Source organism: Myotis myotis, unplaced genomic scaffold (assembly GCF_014108235.1).
Source record: "Myotis myotis isolate mMyoMyo1 unplaced genomic scaffold, mMyoMyo1.p scaffold_m19_p_9, whole genome shotgun sequence".
Taxonomy (NCBI): Eukaryota; Metazoa; Chordata; class Mammalia; order Chiroptera; family Vespertilionidae; genus Myotis; species Myotis myotis.
In genome coordinates this window covers 58,452,936-58,472,539 of record NW_023416401.1, presented here as the reverse complement: position 1 = coordinate 58,472,539, position 19,604 = coordinate 58,452,936, and the positions used below count along the sequence as shown (strand labels likewise).

Below are 19,604 nucleotides of genomic sequence, written 5' to 3'. Positions count from 1 at the left end.
CACAATATTAATGAGCTAGTGGCTGGGTTGAGGTTTAAGTCCAGGTCTGTCACAAAGTGACACCAAAATATTCTGGTGAGCTTACTGGGAGGTGCCCAGCAGCTGTCAAGTGGACTTCCTCTTGGAGCTCAGCAGGAGGGAGGTGAAGGCTGGCCTGGCTGGCCATGCAGCTATTAAGACGCAAGCCATCTGAGAGTGGGCCAACCACCCTCCACCTAGAACAAGAATAGCCATGAGAAACTCTCAGCCCGGATCTGAAGCTGGGTCTTTTTTGGATGCTAGAACAAAACATTAAAAAGAAAAGTTTTCTTGGAAGTCTGTCTTTCAATCTGGAAAATGAAATTTGGCTGCTTCTAAAGGACAATCTGTTCAATTGCTACCTCTAGATCAAAGCTTCTCAGCAGCCTCCAGGAGCTTTTCCAATTTTCTCAGAGAGGGAATCAGTTCTTGGGTTGGAAAGCACAGACAGACAGGCCAGCAGCTGGACGTGGCTCACAATTTTCCTTTCTGGGGGTCGGCTCAGGGCTGAGGATGGGAAAAGAGCTGGTATATGATTGACTCCCTGTACCCATTGGGGTCAAAACAGAAACCCAGAGCATAAAGCCCTAAAAAACAAGACCACTGAATATCTGACTGTGAATAACACAAAAACACAGCAGATTCTTTAGCTCAATGAAATGAGTTTAAACACTTCAAAGATAAAACCTGCTGTAGAGTCTTTTGCCATAATCACACTTGCTCCAATAAACACTCAGTGCATTATTTCTGAGACTAGTACTTTCTTCCTCAACACCAAATTGGAAAAAAATAAATAATTAATTACTGTTATAGGGTAGCAGGCTTAACACAGTTATTTTTTATTTTTTATTTTTTTAAAATATATTTTATTGATTTTTTACAGAGAGGAAGGGAGAGAGATAGAGAGTTAGAAACATCGATGGGAGAGAAACATTGATCAGCCGCCTCCTGCACATCTCCCACTGGGGATGTGCCCGCAACCCAGGTACATGCCCTTGACCGGAATCGAACATGGGACCCCTCAGTCCACAGGCCGACGCTCTATCCACTGAGCCAAACCGGTTTCGGCGAACACAGTTATTTTTTAATGCAGGCTCTGGGGTCAAACTGCTTGATTTAAAACCTTAACTACCTCTCAGTCGCTATGTGACTGAGTCAAGTTACTTAACCTCTCAGTGCCTCAGTTTTCTTCTCTATAAAAATGGGGAGAACAAGAGAACCTACCTTATAGGATTTTTGTGAAGATTAAATAAGGCCTGTAAAATGTTTAGTAGAATGATTATATTTAATAGATATCAATACATATTCAGTATTGTTTTGTTTTCAGTGAGTCATTTAAACATTAGAAGTCAAATTACCTTTGGAAAAACTCACTAATTTAAGACTGTGTCAATAAAATGATGAACTTCAGTCATTGACTCATTCATTAAAGAGTCTCTTCTGAAAGTATTATCTCTTAAGGCAGTGGTTCTCAACCTTCTGGCCCTTTAAATACAGTTCCTCATATTGTGAACCAACCATAAAATTATTTTCATTGCTACTTCATAACTGTAATGTTGCTACTGTTATGAATCGTAATGTAAATATCTGATATGCAGGATGGTCTTAGGCGACCCCTGTGAAAGGGTCGTTCGACCGCCAAAGGGGTCGCGACCCTCAGGTTGAGAACCGCTGTCTTAAGGCTTAACAACAAAACAGTCTGCAGACAGCAGTATGAAATTAAACACAAACTTTACTGATTGGCCACCTCTGATCCACAGTGTTTTTCATAAAAGAACTGATCTCTAAAAGACCAGTTAGCAAAGCAGTGCCTGCTCACAGAAGGTGTGATCATTTATGCACAACTGTGGGCTGCTAAGGTATCTCACCAGTCAGAATCCCCAATATCCAGCTCTCTGGATCAAGATCTTTGAACACTTTGGCTCTGAGATGACAGTCTACTTTGGTATTTTATGGGGGCATGTCCAAGAAGCTGATATGCATATTGTTTACTCTCAAGTACACTACGGGTAAATAATTCATTCTTATACAATCTTTATGAAATAGCACTGGCCTCACTTTTGTTGGAGTGAGGATGACACTGATAAGCTACCTGAGGCTCTCTATCCTTTTAAAAAATTACTAAACTCTCAGAACTTTAAAGTCAAGCCCTAAAATACCAAAAACCCAAGGGACCAATGGCCACTTGAAAGGTGTAATACACACACACACACACACACACACACACACACACATATACATACATACACACATTCTTCTTTTACCCCAAACCTGTCTGGCCTACTCTTTAGAACCTAACATGCAAAAATAGTCAGTCTCATTATTTTATAGATATTATCTGCCTACAAATGGTATTTTCAGATTGGCTTTTTTATTATTATTACCCACTAGCCACAGCTTGTAATTTCTTTGGCTTGATTTTAAAATTTAATCTACCCACAAATGACCAAGATGTACCACAATGGAGCATAATACAAATGAACACTCTATGGTTCTACAAAGCAATTCTCAAATTGAGTCTTAGAAAACCTGAAATCAGAGTGGTGTCATTAAAAAATGTACTGCCTTCCTAGTTAACTACTTCAATGGACAAAGTTAGGACAAAGTACATTGAGATATACACACTTTAATATATATAAACAACAATTTACTATACTAACAGAACATCTCATAAGCAGTTCTTATGTAAGTATAATAGAGTATCAAAAGATTAGATAAATTACAATTTCTAATTTGCAGTTACATTCAATCACAAACAATATGTATAGTGGGAAAACTCCTAGATTTTATTTTATTATTATTGTTTTTTAATGCCAGGTTTTCTTAAAAAAAAATTCTTTATTGACTTCAGAGAGGAAGGGAGAGGGAAAGAGATAGAAACATCAATGATGAGAGAATCACCGATCGGGTGCCTCCTGCACACCTCCCACTAGGAACCGAGCCCACAACCCAGGCATGTGCCCTTGACCGGAATCAAACTGGGTACCCTTCAGTCCGAAGGCATACACTCTATACACTACTGAGTCAAATCAGCCAGGGCCTGGATTTTAAACCATATGACATAAGCTCAAGGCTTGACTACACAACTTTGGACAAGTCACTTAGCCTCTTTAAGTTTCAACTGTTTCTGAAAACAAAACAAAAATGAACTTAAATATGTCTCATTATTCAATACTGTAACATTAACTCAAGAATTTTCAATAATGAGGATTGGCTAAGATAACTAGCAAACATCATTTGAAAATAATTATAAAAATTTGAGTAATTTATTGAATCAAATATTAAATAGGTGTCTGAGAATTAGGTTTTAATATCTGATGAAAAATACTTAAGCACATGGATTCAGGAAGCTACATAAGAAAAATCCAGTTATTAATATTATTAGTTTCTTCATCAGATAATTTTTTCCTTTCAGATTAATTTTTCCTAAAATGAGAAACTATTAAAGATTTTTTAAAAAGCAGGAAAGTTTACTTTCTTTACTATGAATAAATAAGAAATGGCCCTGGCCAGTGTGGCTCATTTGGTTGGGTGTCATCCTGTGCACTAGGACAGCAGTCGTCAACCTTTCGGACCTCACGGACCACTGGTTGGCAACCGCTGCTCCAAAGGTTTCCTTAAATGAGCGGTTGCCAACCTTTCGGACCTCACAGACCACCAGTGGTCTGCAGACCACCGGTTGGTGACTGCTGCACTAGGAGGTTGCCAATTCAATTTCCAGTCAAGCGTACATGTCCCAGTTACAGACTCCAACCCTAGTAAGGGTGCACAGGAGACAGCCAACTGATGTTTCTCTCTCTCTCTCTCTCTCTCCATTCCTCTCTCTAAAAATCAGTAAACTATTCTTTAAAAAACTAAATAAGAAATGGAAGGTGGATACTAAATCAGGATGACAAATTATGATATTTTAAAATTTATAATATAATATCAATCTGCTGAAATAGTAAAAATAAACAAAACTTGCATTTGGTTTAAAAACAAAAACAAAAAACCAGCCCTAGCTGGTTTGGCTCAGTGGATAGAGCTTCGGCCTGTGGATGGATGGGTCCTGGGTTCGATTCTGGTCAAGGGCACATGCCCAGGTTGCAGGCTCAATCCCCAGTAGGGGGCATGCAGGAGGCAGCCAATCAATGATTCTCTCTCATCATTGATGTTTCTATCTCTCTCCCCCTTGCTTCCTCTCTGAAATTAATAAAAATATATTTTTAAAAAACCAAAAGAAGAAATAAGCATTGGGCATGACTACCCACCATGACCTGCCCAGTTAGGAATTTAAGATCAGATCACCCTGTGAGGTTATTCTCCCTTCCTCTCCGAAATCAATAAAAAATAAAAATTCCTATATAATGAAGAGGCAATATGCAAATTGACCATCACTCCAACACACAAGATGGCTGCCCCCATGTGGTCAAAGATGGCCTGCAAGGGAGGGCAGTTGTGGGCAATCAGGCCAGCAGGGGAGGGCAGTTGGGTGTGACCGGGCTGGCAGGAGAGGGCAGTTGGAGGTGACTGGGCCTGCAGGAGAGAGCAGTTAGGGAGACCAGGCCTTCAGGGGAGTGCCACTGGGGGTGACCAGGCTTGCAGGAGACGGAAGTTGGGGGCGACCAGGCCTGCAGGGGAGGGCTGTTGGGGGGGACCAGGCCTGCTGGGGAGGGCAGTTGGGGGTAACCAAGCCGGCAGGGGAGGGCAGTTTGGGGCGACCAGGCTGGCAGGGGAGGGCAGTTGGGGGCAATCAGGCCAACCGAGGAGCAGTTAGGCATCAATTAGGCTGGCAGGGGAGTGGTTAGAGGGTGATCAGGCTGGCAGGCATAAGTAGTTAGGGGCAATCAGACAGGCAAGCAGGCGAGAGGTTGGGAGCCAGCAGTCCTGGATTGTGAGAGGGATGTCCCTGATTGGAGAGGGTGCAGGCTGGGCTGAGGGACAACCCCCCCCGCCCCCGCCCCCAGTGCACGAATTTCGTGCACTGGGCCTCTAGAAATAAAATAAAATAATAAAATAAAATAAATAAAATAAAATAAAATAAAATAAAATAAAATAAATAAATAAATAAAATAAAATAAATAAAATAAAATAAAATAAATAAATAAAATAAATAAAATAAAATAAATAAAATAAAATAAAATAAATAAAATAATAAAATAAATAATAAATAAATAAATAAATAAATAAATAAATAAAATAATAATAAAATAAAATAAATAAAATAAAATAAATAAAATAAAATAAAATAAATAAAATAAAATAAAATAAAATAAAATAAAATAAATAGTGCCCGGCCAGCATGGCTCAGTGGTTGAGCATCAACCTATGAACCAGGAGGTCACAGTTCGATTCCTGGTCAGGGCACATGCCCAGGCTGCAGGCTAGATCCCCAGTGTGGGGTGTGCAGGAGGCAGCCAATCAATGATTCTCATCACTGATGTTTCTATCCCTCTCTAACTCTCCCTTTCTCTCTGAAGTCAATAAAAATATATTTTTAAAAATAGTTATTAAATAATCAGAACTGCATTTAGCCTAGCCAGAGTGGCTCACAGGTTGAGTGTCAACCTATGAACCTGGAGGTCAAGGTTTGATTCCTGGTCAGGGCACATGCCCTGGTTGCAGGCTCAATTCCCAATGGGGGAGTGTGCAGGAGGCATCCAATCAAAGATTCTCTCTCATCATTGATGTTTCTATCTCTCTCTCCCTCTCCCTTCCTCTCTGAGATCAATAAAAATACATGTTTAAAAACTGCATCTAGCTTTCTTTATTGTTGTTAACATAATTATATACAAATACAGTATTTGCTGTCTGTGAACAATACCAAGTATATGTGTGTGTGTGTGTGTGTGTGTGTGTGTGTTTAGGTGTTTGTTGCTTTGAGGATAATGGCTATTACTACAAACCTGCTTAGCATACATTTCCTCCCAAAACTTGTGGAAGTAGAAATGGCTTAAACTTTCTCAATGACTTTACAAGTACCTGCTTCAATTAACTTTTTTAATAACTACAACAGTTTATAACATCAAAATGGATATTTTACATAATCAAAGGCTAATGGTGGTCTAAGCCAGTAAAACCCTTTTGAAAAGCAATTTATCAATGTGATATAAATAATAAAACTGCATGAGCCTTTTGACCCAATACAGGGTCAAAAGAAAGAAGAAAAAATCATAAGGCACAATCCTGGGTTAACTAAAACAATTAAAAACTAGAAATAAAAGAGGACCGATTGGCAAAAAGTTGACTCAAAATGTTAAGCAAGACATCCAGAATGTAAAACAAGTACTAGATCAGCAATTTTTAACCAGTGTGCCACAAAAATTTTTTAAACATGCAATACCTGCCCTAGCTGTTTGGCTCAGTAGATAGAGCATTGGCCTGCGGACTGGAGGGTCCCAGGTTTGATTCCTGTCAAGGGCACATGCCCAGGTTGTGGAGTCGATTCCCAGTAGGGAGCATGCAGGAGGCAATCGATCAATGATTCTCTCTCATCGTTGATGTTTCTAACTCTCTCTCACTCTCCCTTCTTGTCTGAAATCAATAAAAATAGAAAGAAAGAAAGAAAGAAAGAAAGAAAGAAAGAGAGAGAGAGAGAGAGAGAGAGGGAGGGAGGGAGGGAGGGAGGGAGGGAGGGAGGGAGGGAGGGAGGGAGGGAGGGAGGAAGGAAGAAGGAAGAAAGAAAGAAGAAGGAAGGAAGGAAGGAAAAGGAAAAGGAAAAGGAAAAGGAAAAGGAAAAGGAAAAGGAAAAGGAAAAGGAAAAGGAAAAGGAAAAGGAAAGGAAGGAAAAGGAAAGAAAGCAAGCTAAAAAAAAAAAACATACGATACCTGACTATTTAGTCAGGGGCACTGACCTCTTTCCCTTTAGATTGTCAAAAAAATGACACATGGTGTGAATGAATCAAAATTATACCCATCCTTTTTGTCAGATGAGCAAAACATGTTTTTTGGTCTGCTGCAGAACTTTAGTAATTAGTTTATGTGTATCATGAGATGAAAAAGGTTGAAAATTGCTGTATTACACAAATTTTTAGATTTTCCCCCCAAATAGTTAAAATGTTTTATTTATAGGGTTCTTCTGGTCTTTGTTTATTCTATCAACAGGAAAAAACTAGCAGCTTTTATTACACATGTTGTGAAGAAAAATGATTTCCTTAGTAACTTAAAAAAATCAATCCTATTAAGATCAATCATAAAAGTAAAAAGTAGATTCGTTTTCCTTTTTAGAACTATCGAAAACAGTAACTTACTTAGAAAGAATTCCTCGAAGTCAGTTTTCTTCACACAGCTAGTATACATTCGTAGGGCTGCAATCTTAATCTTCTAGACAAAGAAAACAAAACCAAACTCAAGACATGACCAAGTGGATATTCTACTGCTGTTAGGCGTAGGTCACAGAACCTTACATTTCTTTTACTAGGAGGAAGGATACAAACTTGTGTCTACGCAATTTAATAGCTAAACAAACACAGATACTTATCTCTACTCTTAAAGCTACTCATTCATACAGACTTCACACAAGTTGCACATTTCAGGAATTTACCATGAAAATGTCAAAAAGGTTTTTCCAATATTTAAATAAAATCTCTCCTTTAAGTCAAGCCCATTTCACCACATGTAAGCTTCTAAACCACAGTACAGCATCAGCCACATTAGCTCTTTTTCATCTAAAATCCTTTATATAAAAATTACCCATTCTCCTGACCAAAAAGCCTTAATCCTTCAGTCTTTCCTCAGAAGCACAACTACCTATTCCTAGTCTATCTTTTCCCTTTGTAAAAGAGGTCATTTTTTTTCTGTATTTCCCTAGCTGATTAAGAGAGACTGTGTTTATAAATAAGAGCTTCTAATGAATATAAAATACTAGAGGCCCAGTGCATGAAATTTGTGCACTGCTAGGGTCCCTAGTGCAGGGGCGGGCACCCCCTGGCATGAGTGCCAAACCTGGCACGCCAGTAACTTTTTCTGGCACGCGAAACCCTCTCTTATAATCTTCCATTTACAATTTTTTCTTAATATCGACTTTCTTATTTTTCAGATAAATTCAGTGTAGGTGCATCTTAGATAAATAAATAATTTTACATAACAAGTTATCTTAAAGACCATAGACATGGATTGACAAGAGAGGGGAAGAGCAATTTCTATGCCTCTGCCTTAACACTCCCTGCCTTCCTAGATCCAACCAGTGTTTTGATTTCATCCACATATGCTTGTGAATCTTTGTTCTCAGTGATGAATTTTGTTAAGTCTCATAATAGGAGTAGCCTGACGGACGAAAGTAGTAGCTCGTGCATATCTCTGAAGGTCACGAAATATAAAATCTCTGTCATCAGTGATGCAGCAGCAAAAGTTCCACTGATAATATCAAATGGAGTCATAAAGTTTTCTGTCAGACTATCAGTTACATGTATACATTAAAAAATAAATGTATTTTTCATTATCATATACTGTGATTTTGTTGCTCGAATGAATTTTATTATTTCTTCAAGGTTCTTCACATACGTACACCTTAAGAGATATCAAGTAGGTGTAACATGTTCTCAAAAAATTAGGGTTGGCACGCAGAAGAATTTTGAGTCAAAGATTTTGCTTGTTTTGGCATGCACTCACAAAAAGGTTGCCCACCCCTGCCCTAGTGGCTGCTAGAGCCTCCCTCCCTTCCCCTGGCTGGCCCTGCCCCTCGGTAGAACCCCCGGATGAACTCCTGGTCGAGGGACAATTTGCACACTATGCTTTTATTATATAGGATAGCAGGACTGACCTTTTACTATTCTCCAAAGCATTAAGAATTTACGTAAAATTTTGATCTTACTGGTGGTTTTAATTTATTCACTGAGATGTATACTTAAGATTTATGTATTTATTGGACCACGCCATCTTGAGTGGATGTATATGGAAGCATATACATCCAGAGACCCTGCAACCACGGCATCCAGGGATCAGCTACTAATTCAGGAACACCGGATCTCAAGCAGCGCGAATATGTGGACTCAGACAAGCCCTGCTCCTCCTCATGGAAAGGTCAGATTTCGCCTAGATAAAGGTGCGGTTTCCAATTCAGGTTGGAGAGAGGAATGCGCGTGGGGGAAGTCTGCGCCCCACAAAGTCTGCAGCCGTTGGGGCCAGCATGATCCGCGAGTGTGGAAGGGGTCCCACAGGGCTGCTGGCAGAAGGGAACTCTAAAAATAAGCCCATAGCTGGACTGGATGCAAAAAGGCAGCCTCGGATTTTGCCAGTGTGCCGGCTGCTTAGTGCCAGGGGAGAGAGGACGTGCGGAAGAGACTGCGCACAGAGCTGGACAGTGGAGAGTTGCCAGTTCGCGCACCTTCTCAGGCTTTTTTTTTTTTCCTCTCTCTCCCTTAAATCTTTGCATTTGATTATTAAACCCAATACATAGGATCACCAATTGGGGTCACTCACAGAGACTGCAGGGGAAAGTTGTTTTTTTGTGGAACCTGGAAATCAGAGCAGGGAGTAATGATCAAAGAACTAGCTCTGGGGCAGCCGACTCTCCCAAACCAGTATTAAGTGCGATAGGGAAAACAAAACCTAACTACTGGCTAGAGAGGACTTATAGCCTCAGAGGTCAATCCAGAAACACTGCCACCCAGGGGCTGAACCACAAACTGACTCTTCTGTAAATACAAATAAAGGCAGTCTGGGAAACAAATACTGCCTGCTTTAAAATCAGGACTGTGGTTTACAACACAGAGGAACAGTGTATCGCAGGGAACTTCAACACTCTCCTGAATACCTGACAGGACTAAGGCGTGCCAAACAGAAGAGTAGAGGAAGTAAAGGACCTTCACTACACATTTTTTTCTTTCTTTCTTTTTTTCACATTTTACTTAAGAAACTAATTTTTTTTCTTTTTTCATCACCTGATTTTACCTTCTTAATTACTACATTTTTTATTTTTAACCAGTATTATTACTACTACCATTTACCTTTTTTTTAAAGTGTGATTTTATATTCTCTTTATCTTTATTTTATTTTGGGATTAGTGTTCTACATTCTATTTTCATCTTTCCTTTAGCATCATTTTACTCTACCTCAACTTTACCTTTATGCCTAAACTCTCTTCCTCACTTTTCCCCTTTTGTTGTCCTGTTTCTCTTACCCTATTCCTGCTTTAGATTTCTCTATTCCTTCTTTTTACCCCCTGTTAAAATTTCACCCTACTTATATATCTAATTTCCAATCCCCTGCTCTAAATCCATATATAGCTCTCTCTACTCTTTCTTCACTATCCAAATTATTTTCTCTCTCTGTCATTTTGTTGTTGTTTGCTTGATTGTTGAGTATATTGGGTTTTTTTAATGCTTGTTTGTGAGATTGTTTTTCTTTTTCTTTTTCTTTTTCTGTTGGTCTTTTTCCGGTTATTTTTTTGCTTCTGTTTTCCCTTGCCTCGCTTGATATTAGTTGTTGTTTGTAGTTTGCATTTATCTCTAGGAGTCTGTTGCTGGAATTTGTTGGGATTAGTGGCTGTTCTATTGGAGTTTTCTCCCCATATAAATAGTTTCTTCCCCTCTACTATTTCATTCTCTTTCTTTTCTCTCTTACTTTTTTTTCCCTTTTACCAATTTTATTTTTGCACTCCTTTTCTTTTCTTTTACTCTTTTTTCTTTTTCTCTTCTTTCTTCCTTATCCCCTAATTCTCTTTGCTCTGGTGGTCACCTTTATTTGGGGTTATTAGTATCGTGAATACATTTGTGTTCAGTGCCTTGTGTGTTGTACCTTGTTGTGTTGTATTTTGTACCTTTAAATCAACGCAGCAGAGAGAGAACTACATAACCAAACACTTGGAGAAGAGAGATCATGGGGAGACAAAGAAACAGCCCGCATATGAAAGAAAAACAGGCATCACCAGTAAAGGAAGTAAACGAAATGGAGGCAATGGAGGCAAGCAACCTGTCAGAGAAAGAATTCAGAGAAATGGTCATAAAGTGGATGAAAAGAATGGAAGACAAATTCAACAATATGTGTAAGAACCAAGAGGAAATGAAGAAGAACCAAGAAGAAATGAAAAATGACATCACTGCCATAAAGAACTCAACAGAAAGCATCAACAGTAGACTAGAAGAAGCAGAGAACTGCATCAGTGAGCTAGAAGACAAGGTAGGAAAAAATACCAAAGCAGAGCAGCTTCTAGAAAAAAAAAATTAAAAAGCAGCAGGAGAGCCTAAGAGAACTCTGGGACAACACGAAATGAAACAACATCCACATAATAAGGGTGCCAGAAAGAGAGGAAACTGAGCAAGGAATAGAAAACCTGTTTGAAAAAATAATGACAGAAAACTTCCCTGATATAGGGAAGAAAAAACTCACACAAATCCAAGAAGCTCACAGAGTCCCAAACAAAATGAACCCCAAAAGACTGACACCAAGGCACATTATAATTAAATTGGCAAACACCAACGACAAAGCAAGAATCTTAAAAGCAGCCAGAGAGAGACAGAAAGTTACCTACAAAGGATCCCCCATCAGACTAGCGACTGATTTCTCAACAGAAACACATCAGGCAAGAAGGGAATGGAATGGAATATACATAGTCATGCAAAGGAAGGGTCTGAATCCAAGAATACTGTACCCAGCAAGGCTATCAAAATTGAGGGTGAAATCAGGAGCTTCACAGACAAAAAAGGACTACGGGAGTTTATTACCACCAAACCAGCAATGCAAGAAATGCTAAAGGGTCTGCTGTAAAAAGAAAAAATAGGAAACGAAGAAGGAACACAGGGGTAAAGAATAAAAATGGCAACAAACATGTATCTATCAATAATAACTTTAAATGTAAATGGATTAAATGCCCCAATCAAAAGACATAGGGTAACTGAGTGGATAAGAAAACATGACCCATATATCTGCTGTCTACAGGAAACCCACCTCAGAAAAAAAGACACACACAAACTGATGGTGAAGGGATAGAGAAAGGTTTTTCAGGCGAATGAAAATGAAAAAAAAGCTGGGGTAGCAATACTTATATCTGACAAATTAGACTCAAAGTGAAGGACATAAAAAGAGATAAGGAAGGCCACTTCATAATACTAAAGGGAGCAATCCAAGAAGAAGAAATAACTCTGGTAAACATATACGCACCCAATATAGGAGCACCCAAATACATAAGAAAACTTCTGGAGGAGATCAAGGGAGAGATTGACAGCAATACAATCATAGTAGGGGACTTTAATACACCACTATCACCATTGGACAAATCCTCTAAACAAAAAATCAGCAAAGAAACATCAATCCTAAATGACTCACTAAATCAGATGGAATTAATTGACATCTTCAGAACATTTCACCCCAAAGCCACAGAATATACATTCTTCTCAAGTGCACATGGGTCATTTTCAAAGATAGACCATATATTGGGTCACAGGCAAAGTCTCTTCAAATTCAAGAAGATAGAAATCATATCAAGCATCTTCTCAGATCACAATGGCATAAAACTGGAAATCAACTACAATAAAAACAACCCAAAAAAATGGATATATGGATATATGACTATTAAACAATGACTGGATTACCAGAGAGATCAAAGAAGAAATAAAAAACATCATGGCAACAAATGACAATGAAAACACAACAATCCAAAACCTAAGGGACACAGTGAAAGCAGTCTTGAGAGGGAAGTTCATAGCTCTACAAGCTTACTGAAAGAAACAAGAAACAATGATAATAAATTACCTAACACTACAACTCAAAGAGTTAGAAAGAGAGCAACAAGAAAAGTCCAGTGTAAGCAGAAGGAAGGAAATAATGAAGATCAAAGCGGAGATAAACGACATAGAGACCAAAAAAAACAATACAAAAGATCAACAAAACCAAGAGCTGGTTCTTTGAAAGGATAAACAAGATTGATGAACCTCTAGCCAGGCTCACCAAGAAACAAAGAGAGAGGACCCAAATAAACAAAATCAGAAATGAAAGAGGAGAAATAACAACAGACCCCACAGAAATACAAATGATTGTTAAAAAATACGCCAAAACCGGTTTGGCTCAGTGGATAGAGCGTCGGTCTGTGGACTAAAAGGTCCCAGGTTCGATTCCGGTCAAGGGCATGTACCTGGGTTGCGGGCACATCCCCAGTAGGAGATGTGCAGGAGGCAGCTGATCGATGTTTCTCTCTCATCGATGTTTCTAACTCTCTATCTCTCTCCCTTCCTCTCTGTAAAAAATCAATAAAATATATTTAAAAAAAAAAAAATACTATGAACAACTCTACTCCAACAAACTAGACAACCTGGAGGATATGGACATATTCCTAGAAAAATAAAACCTTCCAAAACTTAATCAGGAAGAATCTAAAAATCTCAATAGGCCAATAACTATGGAAGAAATTGAAGCAGTCATCAAAAAGCTTCCAGCAAACAAAAGCCCAAGGCCAGATGGCTTCACAGGGGAGTTTTACCAAACATTCAAGGAAGAACTAAAACCTATCCTCCTAAGACTATTCCAAAGAATTCAAGAGGAAGGAACACTTCCAAGCTCATTCTATGAAGCCAGCATCACCCTAATACCAAAACCAGATAAAGAGTACACCATGGAAGAGAATTACAGGCCAATATCCCTCATGAACATAGATGTCAAAATCCTCAACAAAATCCTAGCAAATCGGATCCACCAGTACATCAGAAAGATTAAACACCATGACCAAGTAGGATTTATCCCAGGGATGCAAGGATGATACAATATCTGCAAATCAATAAACGTAATACATCACATAAACAAATTGAGAGATAAAAACCACATAGTCATATCAATTGATACAGAAAAAGCATTTGACAAAATCCAACACCCATCTACACTAATAAAAGAGAAACATGGTAATTGGCGTACGACCACTACCCTTCCCATTGGCTAATCAGGGTGATATGCAAATTAACTGTCAGCCAAGATGGCGGCCGGCAGCCAGGCAGCTGAGAACAGGAGGCTTGGTTGCCCCAGCGATGAGGAAGCCAAGGTTCCCAGTCTGCAGCTGAGGGGGCTCTGAGCTCCTGAAGCAACAACTCCAAAAGATACAATGTTTCAATTATGGAAGCTAAAAGATGGCGGTTAATTTGCATACTCAGGCTCCAAGCGGAGTGAAGCCAAACAGCCCTGAAGCGGCAGGGAAGAGAGGCCTCAGGGCCCCGGGAACAGTGGAGCAGACAGGCCTCCTGGCCCGGGATCAGAGGAGCCCAGAGGCCTCCCAGCCGGGATCAGCAGAGCCGCGGGCCTCAGGACCCCGGGATCAGCGGAGCTGCGAGGCCTCAGGACCATGGGATCAGCGGAGCCAAGAGGCCTCCCGCCCCGGTTACCAGCGGAGCCAAGAGGCCTCCCGGCCCGGGATCAGCGGAGCCGCGAGGCCTCAGGACCCCGGGATCAGCAGAGCCGAGAGACGTCCCGGCCCCGGTTATCAGCGGAGCCGAGAGGCCTCCTGGCCCCGGGATCAGCGGAGCCGAGAGACGTCCCGGCCGCGGGATCAGCGGAGCCGAGAGGCCTCCCGTCCCGGGATCTGCGGAGCCGCGAGGCCTCAGGACCCTGGGATCAGCGGAGCCGAGAGGCCTTCTGGCCCCGGGATCAGCGGAGCCGCGAGGCCTCAGGACCCTGGGATCAGCGGAGCCGAGAGGCCTCCCGGCCCCGGATCAGCGGAGCCGAGAGGCCTCCCACCCCGGGATCTGCGGAGCCGCGAGGCCTCAGGACCCTGGGATCAGCGGAGCCGAGAGGCCTCCCGGCCCCGGGATCAGCGGAGCCGAGAGGCCTCCCGTCCCGGGATCTGCGGAGCCGCGAGGCCTCAGGACCCTGGGATCAGCGGAGCCGAGAGGCCTCAGGACCCTGGGATCAGCGGAGCCGCGAGGCCTCAGGACCCTGGGATCAGCGGAGCCGAGAGGCCTCCCGGCCCCGGATCAGCGGAGCCGAGAGGCCTCCCACCCCGGGATCTGCGGAGCCGCGAAGCCTCAGGACCCCGGGATCAGCGGATCCGAGAGGCCTCCCGGCCATCGATCAGCGGAGCCGAGAGGGGTCCTGGCCCCGGGATCAGCGGAGCAAGGAGACCTCCCAGCACCGGGATCAGGGTGACAGGGGGCAGCGACCAAACCCGATCGCCCTGCAGCTCTCTGTGTGTGACAGGGGGCGTGGCCACAACCTCTCTATCGGCCCTGCTCTGTTCCTGACAGGGGGGAGCTCCTCAACCCCCTGATGGGCCCAGCTCTGTGACTGATAGGGGGCAGCGCCCCAACCCCCTGATCGGCCCTGCTCTGTGCGTGACAGGGGGTGGCGCTGCAACCTCCCTATCGACCCTGCCTTGAGTGTGACGGGGGCGGTGCCCCAACCCCCCAATCAGCCCTACCCTAAGCATGACTGAGGGTGGCATCGCAACCTCCCAATCCGCCCTACTCTGTGCATGACAGGGGGCGGTGCCCCAACTCCCCAGTTGGCCCTGCTCTGAGCCCAACCAGGGGCTGCACCTAGGGATTGGGCCTGCCCTCTGCCACCCGGGAGCAGGCCTAAGCCAGCAGGTCATTATCTCCAAAGGGGTCCCAGACTGCGAGAGGGCACAGGCCAGGCTGAGGGACGCCCCCTTCCCCACCAAGTGCACAAATTTTTGTGCACCAGGCCTCTAGTTTTTGATTAAAACTCTCAGCAAAGTGGGAATAGAAGGATCATACCTCAACATAATAAAACCCATATATGACAAACCCACAGCCAACATCATACTCAATGGGCAAAAACTAAAACCATTTCCCCCAAGAACAGGAACAAGACAGGGATGCCCACTCTCACCAATCCTGTTCGACATAGTACTGGAAGTATTAGCCACTGCGATTAGACAAGAAGAAGAAATAAAAGGCATCCAAATTGGAAATGAAGAAGTAAAACTGTCCTTATTCGCAGACAACATGATATTGTATATAAAAACCCTAAAGACTCCATCAAAAAACTATTAGAATTAATAAATGAATTCGGCAATGTAGCAGGATACAAAATTAATGCCAAGAAATCTATGGCATTTCTATACACCAATAATGAACTTACAGAAAGAGAGACTAAAAAATCAATCCCATTTACCATCACACCAAAAAAATTAAGATACCTAGGAATAAACTTACCTAAAGAGGTAAAAGACCTCTACTCAGAAAACTACAGGACGTTGAAAAAAGAGATAGAGGAAGACATAAACAGATGGAAGAACATACCATGTTCTTGGATTGGTAGAATCAACATCATCAAAATGTCCATACTACCCAAAGCAATCTATAAATTCAACGCACTCCCCATTAAACTACCAATGACATATTTCACAGACCTAGAACAAACTTTCCAAAAATTCATCTGGAATAAATTTTTGGAGAACCAAGATGGCGGCATAGGTTAACGCCGGAGTTTGCTGCTTTGAACAACTACTTCAAAAGTGAAACCAAAAAACGGAAGGGACATCACCCAGAACCACAGGAACGCTGGCTGAGTGGAAGCCCTACAACTAGGAGGAAAGAGAAACGCATACGGACACTCAGAGGAGGCGCAGTGCTGAAGTCAAATTCTGAGGTGCGGAGTGCGCGAGCGGGCTGGCGGCGGAGGGCGCGGTTGGCGTTTTCAATCGGGAGGGAGTCGCAGACTCTGAGCTCCAGATCCGGGCGAGTCTCTAGGGACCCAGACTCAAACGGGAGAAGCGGGACTGTCTGGCTTCGGTCAGAGCGAGTGCAGCTTTCTCTCTGAGCTTTGCAGCGGGTGCTGGGACTCAGAGAGGCAGAGCCCCTGGGGACAGGACTGAGAGCCGCCATAACTGCTCTCTCCGGCCCACCCTGTTGATCCTGTGCGACCCACCCCGCCCAAGCCCTGCACACAGGCATTTGCCGGATAGCCTCAGGCAAAGGCTAGATTAGCACCTCCCTAGAGGACAGAAGTTCTCTCACTGCTGACACAGCTGATTCTCATAGCCACTTGGCCTGGAGGTCAAACCCTCCCTGGAATTAGCTACAACAATCAAGATTTAACTATAAGACTGCGAACAAAGACCACTAGGGGTGCACCAAGGAAGCATAACAAAATGCGGAGACAAAGAAACAGGACAAAATTGTCAATGGAAGATATAGAGTTCAGAACCACACTTTTAAGGTCTCTCAAGAACTGTTTAGAAGCCGCCGATAAACTTAATGAGATCTACAAGAAAACTAATAAGACCCTCGATCTTATATTGGGGAACCAACCAGAAATTAAGCATACACGGACTGAAATAACGAATATTATACAGACTCCCGACAGCAGACCAGAGGAGCGCAAGAATCAAGTCAATGATTTGAAATGCGAGGAAGCAAAAAACACCCAACCGGAAAAGCAAAATGAAAAAAGAATCCGAAAATATGAAGATAGTGTAAGGAGCCTCTGGGACAGCTTCAAGCGTACCAACATCAGAATTATAGGGGTGCCAGAAGATGAGAGAGAGCAAGATATTGAAAACCTATTTGAAGAAATAATGACAGAAAACTTCCCCCACCTGGTGAAAGAAATGGACTTACAGGTCCAAGAAGCGCGGAGAACCCCAAACAAAAGGAATCCAAAGAGGACCACACCAAGACACATCATAATTAAAATGCCAAGAGCAAAAGACAAAGAGAGACTCTTAAAAACAGCAAGAGAAAGAAACTCAGTTACCTACAAGGGAATACCCATACGACTGTCAGCTGATTTCTCAACAGAAACTTTGCAGGCCAGAAGGGAGTGGCAAGAAATATTCAAAGTGATGAATACCAAGAACCTACAACCAAGATTACTTTATCCAGCAAAGCTATCATTCAGAACTGAAGGTCAGATAAAGAGCTTCACAGATAAGGAAAAGCTAAAGGAGTTCATCACCACCAAACCAGGATTATATGAAATGCTGAAAGGTATCCTTTAAGAAGAGGAAGAGGAAGAAAAAGGTAAAGATACAAATTATGAACAACAAATATGCATCTATCAACAAGTGAATCTAAGAATCAAGTGAATAAATAATCTGATGAACAGAATGAACTGTTGATTATAATAGAATCAGGGACATAGAAAGGGAATGGACTGACTATTCCTGGGGTGGGGAAAGGGGTGTAGGAGATGCGGGAAGAGACTGGACAAAAATTGTGCACCTATGGATGAGGACAGTGGGTGGGGAGTGAGGGCGGAGGGTGGGGCGGGAACTGGGAGGAGGGGAGTTATGGGGGGAAAAAAAAGAGGAACAAATGTAATAATCTGAACAATAAAGATTTAATTTAAAAAAAAAAAAAATTCATCTGGAATAAAAAAAGACCCGGAATAGCTGCAGAGATCCTGAGAAAGAAGAACAAAGTAGGTGGGATCTCAATGCCAGATATCAAGCTGTATTACAAAGCCACTGTTCTTAAAACTGCCTGGTACTGGCACAAGAACAGACATATAGATCAATGGAATAGAAAAGAGAACCCAGAAATCGACCCGAACCAATATGCTCAATTAATATTTGACGAAGGAGGCAAGAACATACAATGGAGTCAAGACAATCTCTTCAATAAATGGTGCTGGGAAATTTGGACAGATACATGCAAAAAAATGAAACTAGACCATCAACTTACACCATACACAAAAATAAACTCAAAATGGATAAAGGACTTAAATGTAAGACGGGAAACCATAAAAATACTAGAGGAATCCAAAGGCAACAAAATCTCAGACATATGCTGAAGCAATTTCTTCACTGATACATCTTCTAGGGCATTGGAAACTAAAGAGAAAATAAACAAATGGGACTACATCAAAATAAAAAGCTTCTGCACAGCAAAAGAAACCATCAACAAAACAACAAGAAAGCCCACTGCATGGGAGAACATATTTGCCAATGTTATCACCGATAACGGTTTAATCTCCAACATTTATAGGGAACTCATACAACTTAACAAAAGGAAGATAAACAATCCAATCAAAAAATGGGCAAAGGACCTAAATAGACACTTTTCAAAAGAGGACATTCAGAAAGCCAAGAAACATATAAAATCATGCTCCAAGTCACTAATCATCCGAGAGATGCAAATCAAAACAACAATGAGGTACCATCTTACACCTGCCAGAATGGCTAGCATCAACAAATCAACAAAGGACAAGTGCTGGAGAGGATGTGGAGAAAAAGGAACACTTGTGCACTGCTGGTGGGAATGCAGACTGGTGCAGCCACTATGGAAGACAGTATGGAGTTTCCTCAAAAAACTAAAAATGGAACTCCCATTTGACCCATTGATCCCACTTCTAGGAATATATCCCAAGAAACCAGAAACACCAATCAGAAAGGATATATGCATCCTTATGTTCATAGCAGAACAATTTACCATAGCTAAGATTTGGAAACAGCCTAAGTGCCCATCAATGGATGAATGGATTAGAAAACTGTGGTACATATACACAATGGAATACTACGCTGTTGTAAAAAAGAAGGAATTCTTACCATTTGCAACAGCATGGATGGAACTGGAGAGCATTATGCTAAGTGAAATAAGCCAGTCAATGAAGGAAAAATACCACATGATCTCACTCATTTATGGATAATAAAGACCATTATAAACTGATGAACAAAAATAGATACAGAGGCAGAGCAGCATTAAACAGACTGTCAAACTACAGTA

At 41.8% G+C, this 19,604-nt stretch overlaps 1 protein-coding gene across 7 annotated transcripts in view; it reads right to left on the bottom strand.

Moving 5' to 3' along the window:
- Window positions 1-19,604, bottom strand: part of LOC118662961 (ubiquinol-cytochrome-c reductase complex assembly factor 1) — a 114,499-nt gene that overhangs the window by 63,728 nt on the left and 31,167 nt on the right. For all 7 annotated transcript variants that reach the window (XM_036322113.1, XM_036322115.1, XM_036322114.1 and 4 more), the window contains one exon: window positions 7,248-7,320. In XM_036322113.1, coding sequence (XP_036178006.1) covers window positions 7,248-7,320 — 73 coding nt within the window. The remainder of the gene's footprint in view (window positions 1-7,247; window positions 7,321-19,604) is intronic.